The sequence below is a fragment of the Alligator mississippiensis genome, chromosome 8, assembly GCF_030867095.1.
Source record: "Alligator mississippiensis isolate rAllMis1 chromosome 8, rAllMis1, whole genome shotgun sequence".
NCBI lineage: Eukaryota > Metazoa > Chordata > Crocodylia > Alligatoridae > Alligator > Alligator mississippiensis.
The window spans coordinates 79,900,166-79,909,091 of NC_081831.1; the positions used below are offsets into that span (position 1 = coordinate 79,900,166).

General features: G+C 41.0%; 1 protein-coding gene across 1 annotated transcript; it reads right to left on the bottom strand.

Annotated features, from left to right (window-relative positions):
- On the bottom strand, nt 1-8,602 carry BRS3 (bombesin receptor subtype 3). The gene is made up of 3 exons (XM_006268564.3): nt 8,018-8,602; nt 4,683-5,034; nt 1-3,019 (listed from the first exon to the last, which is right to left on the bottom strand). Exons 1-3 carry the CDS (start codon nt 8,446-8,448, stop codon nt 2,612-2,614), a joined length of 1,191 nt encoding a protein of 396 aa, XP_006268626.1. The 5' UTR covers nt 8,449-8,602; the 3' UTR covers nt 1-2,611.
- Between the last annotated feature and the right edge of the window lie 324 nt (nt 8,603-8,926).

The following is an 8,926-nucleotide window of genomic DNA, read 5'->3' on the forward strand; positions in this document are numbered from 1 at the left end:
TAATATTTGTGAAAGAAATTTAGTATTACAGGATACACTGCTCATTACAGCATAGGCATGCTTTGACACTATTTGGTTTATTTTTCTGACCAAAACACGGTTTCAAACTGAAATCAGTATCTTACAGTATGATAAGCACAAATTATAATGCTGATAATATATTGATAGCAGCTGTTTTTAACAATATTTACACTTATATCATCAAAGCTAGAAAGGTTTACAACACCTAAAAAGCAGCTATATTATAAGAGTCAGCTTTTAAAACTTTTTGGTTTAAAATATATAAAATATAATTAGAAATGGGCAAATAAAGTGACTGGCACAATCATGTTCCACAAAATTGAAAGTCAAGAATCATTTAACTAAAATTCCCCTTTATCAGGGAAGAGATGCCAGAAATACGTTCAATGGTAAATAGTTGAAATGTTCATCTGAGTAATACTGCCCTAAGCACTCAGCCTGAACTTATATGTGCAATGAGCTAAGACTTTGGCCCCAACACAGCAAAGTACTTTTGTTCCATGGAAACCTCATGCTGGCTTGAGGCCTGTATAGTTACCAGAACCATGAAATGTGAGCAGAATTCATCCAGGAGCAAATAAAACTTCACTAGATGAAATCACAGCTTCCATGCAACACAACCCCATGCACTACTATAAGATTTTACATCTCGTTTACACAACAGAGCAATATAGAGACCCAGTGTACAAACTCTCTTGTATGAAAGAAGTACTGACACAAGGTAGTAATGCCTTGTGATTCTACAACAGGACTAACTGTGTCATTTTAGGTGAGACAAGGATTTGTATGGGATGATTTGGTTAGGGATGATCTTGCTTCAGGGTGGTGAAGGTTTCATTGATGGACCAGGCAGGATGGACTAGATGACCATCCAGGGTCCCTTCCATCTCTAATTTTCTGATTCTGTGATTAAGGTAGGCTTTGCAGGATTGAGTCCATACTTTGAATTTTATCCCTACATATTTTGCAATGTTATTTCTTTTACAATGTGGTATGGATTTTAATTACAAATCCACTTGATCTGTCACCTCACAGTCCTTTTCCAAACCATGTCCAGCATGCCCATCCAACTCCCTGAACTTGAATGGGGCTATCCAAGGCTGCCAAGAAAGACTTAATCCTTTCTTCCTTAAGTAGCCTGTATAAATTGTATTTGTTACTGCTGGGTGGTTATGTTATATGAATACAAGGAGTGATAACATCAGATTGCACTGATAAAAGTAGATGTTAGCCAATATATCACTCTGAAGTATATATCATGAGGGTTGAGTTAGGTAAAATTAATACAACAAATACTATAGGCAACAGAGAGGTTAAGTCAGTAATATAGCCAATCCTTAAATGTCGCACATGCAATGTGCAGTGGAAACACATTTCTAGCAGCATACAATTCCAAAAAGACTATCTACAGCAGTGTATACACAAAGCAAAAGTAGCCACATGCAAACTGAGAAAAAAAGTGAATCTTAGAAGTTGCTATTTTCAAAGACTGTTGTGAGGACTGCCTAAGGATTTTGAAGTACAGGGTTTAGCTTACAGCACAGAAAATCTCTAGGGCTCAGAAACACGTGACAGATTCATTGTCCAGAAGCATTAATAAACTAGGACACGCAAATATGGAGTTTAAACTCCAAATTTAGATGACTAACAAGCCATGGCCTTTTTTTTATTTCACTGTACATGAAAGGGAAAAACTGTGTGTGTGATGTGGGGTGCGGGGAGCATTATTTTAGGTATTATTTAAGGTATGTGGGACCCAATTCCTGCTCCAGCCAAACTGTTCTTAGTGAATGACTGGAGAGGGAAAGCAAACATGACTTTAGGCCACTTTTATATTTACCTCCTTTTGGGCTGGCCAGGGTCAAGCTGATTCTACAGTCACTCCAACATCCAAGAATTTACTAGCAGCTGAGGATCAGTGAGATTCAAGGATGCCCTGAACAGGTCCCTTCCCCACAGGAATGTCCACTGTGCAGGAGGCCAAGAAGAAATATCCTGTGGCCAAGAAAAATATCCAGGAGGCCAAGAAGACAATATTCTGTGTCAAAACCTGAAAAGTAAGAGACCTCCAAAGCCTGATTCTCCATAACACTGAAGTTTTATGCTGGTGTATTTCCATTGACATTAACGATGCAACAGCTAACAAAAAACCTGGTTTGCCATTTTATGAAAACTTGCTTATTTCTCTTTTTTTAAGGAAAGACAATATAAATACTTTCCAAAAAAGGAATGCCCGTAATCACAACTCTCTAGCTCTGCAAACTCAGAGCCAATACAAAAATATGCCTTCCGCTCAGCTGAATTTTGTGTTGTCAGCTCAATGCAGGAACCTCAGGGAAAGATGCACAGTGCTCACGAGGAACATGTGCTGTCCTCTTGATTGAGCCCAGGTTGCATTTTCAGTTCTCTTTTCCCTACACACAGGTTTGATTGTGTAACGGAAGGTATCAGGAACTCCTGCTGAAGATCTCCCCGCAGGGAGTACAAGGGGCACACCAGCTTCTTTACCTGCAGCTCCTTGCTGGATCCAGATGCACTGGTATCTTTGTGGGAAATGCATGGTTTCTGCCCCCTCTCCATGGCAGAAAAACTAAACACTTTCCTCTTCCTTTGTGATACTATAATCTGTTAGCAAAGTGACACTGATTTCTGAGCCGTGTGTACTGCCTGTGACTGATAGGGCTCTGGTTGGCGTGTTACTGTGGGTAATGCTAGGAGGCCGTGTAGGAAGTCTTGCCTTGCAACACACAACTTGCTTTTTAAAGTGTTGGCGGAAACTTTTACTTAGCCAGTAAAGAGCAAAGGGATTAACACAGGAATTGCTGAAGGCCAAAGCCCGAGAGAAAATAGTAGCTAGGAGATGAAAGGTAGAGGCATCTACAGAAGAGTGGTAGGTGAAAGAGCGGTATAAGTAGAGGATGTGGTTAGGCAGCCAGCAGAAAGCAAACAAACCAACCAGCACCAGCACAGTTTTTGCAACTCTCTTGCGGGATTCAATCTAGGAAAAATAATATCTAGTGTTAGTAACAGTTAATGACACATTTATGCAATTAGTGCTCCTACCAAAAAGGCTCTGAGCTTAATGAAAATCACTCTTGATAAATTACCTGAAAATTACTAAACGGCATCTTCACAACGAAACAGAAAATAAAGCAAATGCAAAGGGGTTCTTTTGCCTTTGGGCATTGTGTTTCAAGTGAAGAAAACTGAAGTCTGAAACCCCGCTCTCTCTCACTGTTGTCTTCCCCTGGGAAGCCAGACTGAAGGGGAGAGGAGTCCAGGAGAGCTGACTGTACTTTAAAGAAGCCTTACTGAGAGTTCAGGAACAAACCATCCCGATGTGCAGGAAGACTAGCAAGTATGGCAGAAGACCAGCTTGGCTTAGCAGGGAACTCTTCACTAAACTAAGTCACAAAAAAGAAGCTTATAAGAAGTGGAAACTTGGACAAATAACTAGGGAAAAATATAAGGGCATTTCTTGGGCATGCAGGGATAAAGTCAGGAAGGCCAAAGCGCAATTGGGGTTCCAGCTAGCAAGGGATGTGGAGGGTAACAAGAAGCGTTTTTACAATTATGTCAGTAGCAAGAGGAGGATCAGGAAAAGTATGGGTCCCTTACTGAATGGGGGAGGCAACCAGCATACTGAGCTGCATTGGTGGGTGTGTTGTCAGCAGGTCAAGGGAAGTGATTCTTCGCCTCTGTTCAGCTCTGGGGAGGCCACACCTGGAGTCCTGTGTCCAGTTTTGGGCCCCCCGCTACAGAAAGGATGTGGACACATCGGAAAGAGTCCAGCAGAGGGCAAAGAAAATGGTTAGAGAGCTGAGGCACATGACTTGTGAGACAAGGCTGAGGGAACTGGGCTTATTTGGTCTGGAGAAGAGAAGACTGAGGGGGGATTTAATAGCAACCTTCAACTCCCTGCAGGGGGGTTGCAAAGGGGACAGAGCTGGACTGTTTTCAGTGGTGGCAGATGACAGAACAAGGAGCAATGGGCTCAAGTTGAAGCAAGGGAGGTTTAGGTTAGATATTTGGAAGATTATTTTCACTCGGAGGGAAGTAAAACAGTGGAACAGGTTACCCAAGGAGGTGGTGGAAGCTCCATCCTTGGAGGTTTTCAAAATCCAGCTAGACTAAGCTTTGGCTGGGATGATATAGTTGGGGCTGGTCCTTTGAGCACAGGGTTGGACTAGAAGTGACCTCCTGAGATCCCTTCCAACCCTAACTTTCTATGATTCTATGATAGTAGCTGTTGGGGCCTTGTCTGAACTAGGATTTAAAGAAAGGATGTGTTTGCTAGCACATGTTCACATCACACCCTTAAATTCTAGTCTGGACAATTTCAAGGCTCTTTCTCTGATGGTTTAGAATGCAGTGGAAGGTGCTATGACTTCTGAGTTCAGTACGGTTCCCATTCAGCAAAGAGAAACTCATTCCTGTCTACTTGGGCCCTTAAGGACATGTTTAAAGTTAAGTCATTATGACCTAAATATATTCTTAAATGCCTTGTTACTGTCTGTTCCTATAGATTATATGTCACAGAGGCATATTACTTGTCTATTGTTTATATTCTATATGCAAGCCTTTTCCATTTAAAAGTTAAGATTTCAATCCATATGTTAAACTTCTAAAAGCTGGACATTGGACTTCCTGGTCCTACATACCTGTTTGCGGGCATGGCCATGTTCTTCGGCTGGCATGTTGAATGTGCTTTTGTATAACGTTCTGGCAATAAGAAAATAATAGACAGAAATGACAGTGAGCGGGATAATATAGAACACCAAGAAGCAGACCAGAGAATGAGCTTCCTGCAGTATTTTCTCAGATACGGGATATGGGGCACATGCTTCAAAAGATATGTTTTTCTCAGGATTGCTGAATGAATATAAATCTGAAAATACAGCCTCTGGGATAGCAAACATCATGGAGACAATCCAGACACAGCCAGCTTTACAGCAGGTCTTCAGAACAGCATCTGAGGTCTGCAGGTCCAAGGGCTTCACAATGGCTCTGTACCTAGAAACATAACCAACAGCAACATGTTAGAGTTAATGCAGCATCATTAGTCTTATAGCACTGTTAATTTAAACTTCTGGAGGCAAATGCATTCCTACTACATCTAAACTAAGATTAATAGAATCACCTTGGCAATTAACATGAGATTAATTTTGTACATTTTATTTTCAAGTACACTATACATATATGTGCATTTGTTTTTCTATGTTATGACATAAGCAGGGGTGGGCAAAATGTGGCCTGTGTGCCGGATGTGGCCCACCAAGCCATTCTATCCAGCCTGAGGGGCCCCTAAAAAAATTAGAAAATTAATATTTATCTGCCCCTGGCTGCTTGTCATGCAGCTCTTGATGGCTTGCCAAAACTCAGTAAGCAGCCCTCCTCCCAAAATAATTGCCCACCCCTGACATAAAGTGATACTAGCTTCTCCATAAATGAGGTTGAAAACCTAAGGATAAATTTTAAGCATCTACTTAAATCCTGTTGTCTGTAGTCTACCTGAAACAGTCTTCCCCTGATTCATCTTATCTCCCAAATAACTTGGCTGGGAAGCTCCAATTGCTTTTGGCTTTGTAGGTCTTGCTGAGAAGAGGTTGTCCTCTTGTGCTTGGGCTGGAGGGCATTATAGGTTAGTATTGAGACAGAACTGTATATACTGAAGTTATAGAGCTGCAAAGAGAGGTAAATGAGCAAATATACAGACTAAGAGCTGATGAAGGAGTGTGCATCCCTCAATGTAACTGGGAGGCTGAATGTGGCTGGTGTATCAGTAGAAGACAAAGGAGAGTGAGGGAAATACTCAGCAGAACAGTAATCCAAGAAGCTCCCAGATCTAGCCTTGGAAATCAATGGATCAGGTTAGTACTGGAGATAGACTCTAGGGATTTAGTAGGTGAAGAGATTTTTGTTTTTCTGATGTCTCAAGCAGAGGCATAGCAGCACAGCTTCCTAGCAGGGGCAACTGCATGGCACCTGGGGCAGCTCTAACTCCTGCCATGCCAATTGCAGTGGCTGCCATTCCTGGTCTGCAGCTCCTTTGTTCTTGTTTTTGGACCAGGCTGAAGGTAGCCTTGGCTTGGGTTCCCTATACAAAATTTTGTGCGTAAGCCCATGAAACTTCAAGCATTAGGGCACAGTATCATAGCTGTATCTCTCCACATCCCTGTGACCACCGTTCAGGTCATGTTCACTCATGACAGCTTTTAGGCAGTTATGGAACAACATTTAAAGTCCATTTTAGCACTTATCAATACACATTGGTCTGCTTTTGATTCCTGCCTGTGGGACCGTGCGAGCTGGACTGAGTCAGACAGGCAAAATGAATGGCAGGAATGTATGGTGAATGTCAAGGCGAACGTGTAGGCAGGAGAAAGTGTGAAAAAGAGAGGAAGTGGCAATTAGAAGGATGGGGCAGAGGGCCCTGAGCAGCAGATGGAACCACTCTCCCTGGTCTCAGAATGGGTGGATCTTGGGTGAGGCAGAGGAGATCCATGGAAAGTGCAACAGGCTGGTGTGAAAGGGGATATAGTGAAGCAGGAGGCATGGCTCAAGAGGATGGAAGAGGGGCAGTGGAGATGTGTCATATTGTACTAGGTAAGGACCTTGTTCTCTGTCTCACCTCCAGGCAAATTCAGAAACAGAGCTGCAGATGAGAACATCAGTCATAACAACTCTCCTGATCCCAGATTTTTCCAGGCATCTTCATTCATTTATGCTCCTGCTTCCAGAATGATTTTAACCATAGGATTACTGGGTTAAAAATATCACGTAAAGCAATTATACTATGGCTTCCAGGAAGAATCAATATCGCACCATTCTCCATTGCTATTCTGGTCAACTTAATTCTATAGTATATGTTGTGTTGCTGGGGATTTACAGGCTGCCTACTTCACACAGTTACTATTTGGGCTTGTCTATACTACAGAACTGCAGCCACGGTAGGTATGCTGTTATAGCTATGTTGTCAGAGCCCTCTATCAAACTTAAGGTATGCCAGCAGAAGAGGTTTTTCCCCCCTTCTGAACAACAGGCACTCTTCTGTTGGTGTAGCTGCATCTACATGTGCAGTTTTGCAAGCCCAGCTATGTCAACAGGGGATGTGATCCTTTGACTCTCTTTGCTGGCATGCCATGGTGATGGTGTCACAATTTTGTAGTAGTGACTACATAGAGTAGATAGTACTTTGGTTTGCTAGCATTCAAAAACCTTTTGTATTCTTCAACACTGAAAGTCAGTGAGATGGAGGCTTACATGCTGTAATAGTAAAGCTTTCAGTCTAATTTGAATTCTAGTTTCAGGACCTATGAGTTAAAATGTCACTAGAAAAGGTACAGTAACTAGAAGTCCAAAACAATGAAAATACTGAAATAAAGCAGTATGGCATCAAAATTATAGTAAGCACAAGTCAAGATGAAAATTATTATTGCATTGTAATAGCCATCAAATTGTAAAAAGTTTTGAAAGTAACAATCTTAAGAAGCAATTAGTGTTTTCTTAGAGTCTTAGGGCCCCATCCGAAGCTGATGGAGTAAAATTCATGGAAAAATTCCCGTTGTCATTAATCATCTTCTTATCTCTACTGTTCATCCTCCTGACTTCTTCCAGGCACCACTAGGTAGCACCAATATACAATCTTTCCCCTGCCTTAAATCATTTATCTTTCTTGATGTGTTTAAAGAAAAATATGTTTTCTACATGCTTCAAAGTACTAAAAGGTCAGGCTTGTTTTTCAAAATTCTTTCTAAATTGTCTTGCATATAAATAATTCTGCCACTTTTTCAGTTAATATTGACTTTTAGCTTACATTGTTTGTTTTTTTTAATTGGAAAGAGATGTAGATTTTAGTCTGATCATTTAACATCATGCTTTTCTATCTGAGAACAAAACGTTACTGATTAACGCAAAGGGACAGATTCTGTCTTCTCACTCATTCTGAACTTCATGCACAAGTACTTCTTAACAAACCAAATTGCTTCAGACCCACCTGTCAGCACTGAGAACAGTTAAAGTGAACACTGATACTCCAACTGAAGTTAGCTGGATAAAGGACAACAGCTTGCAGCCAATTCTTCCAAAGAGCCAGGTATCCACAATGTAGCGTGTTGCATCAACCGGCACACAGGTTAACAAAAGTAGCAGGTCTCCAAAAGCCAGGCTGGTTATGAAAATATTTGGAACTGTCTGCATTGATTTAATCTTAAAGAAGACTTTGATGAGTATAGCATTCCCAAGGAGACCCACTGAAATGATCACAGCATAGGTAATATAAATAGTGCACAGTATTTCTAATCCTGGAAAGGAGTCTTCAACCCATCTTGGATCTACGGTATCGTTGTCAGCAACAGCTCTCACTTCTGTACCATTTACAGATTCATATAATGTCTGATTAGCCAAATGCAAGTGTATCCAAGACATTTTCCCCAGGCTGTCTCGAAGTTGATCAAAAATGTTTAAAACCCGTAGCGTATAAGCAAGACCATATAAAAGTGTAGAATTGTGTTTGAAAGTGCAGTTCCCTAGTGCACAAGCTCATTTATTTCACCTCTCCCGAGTCTGAAAGCATGCTTTGGGTAAATGCACACAGATCCAGTTCTGAAATGTGTGGGAGGTGGAGAAATGTTTTATTGGCTTTTCAGCTACTGAAGGGGAGAAGGAGGAGGAGAAAAGAGGAAAGTGTTTCTTAACGGTTTTCTCTGCAGTGATATTTCTCTCATTGTGAAAAAGGTGTTTTTAATACTATTGCAGAAGCTATATTCGTATGTTATTTAGCAAAGATTCCATAAGAAATCCTAACAGTATTTTTACAAAAGAAATGTACTTCTTCAGACCAAAAACCTGAAACATATAAGTACAAAATCTGCTAACATGGTACTACACTTAATCTATTCTTAAT

Bases quoted from the DNA above. Each gene is read 5' to 3' on its own strand.
- BRS3 (XM_006268564.3), bottom strand. From the start codon at position 8,448: ATGTCTTGGATACACTTGCATTTGGCTAATCAGACATTATATGAATCT. The intron at 5,035-8,017 runs GTGGGTCTGAAG...TTATGTTTCTAG, and splicing joins ACTGTTCTCAGTGCTGACAG to GTACAGAGCCATTGTGAAGC. The intron at 3,020-4,682 runs GTATGTAGGACC...TATTTTTCCTAG, and splicing joins ATGGCCATGCCCGCAAACAG to ATTGAATCCCGCAAGAGAGT.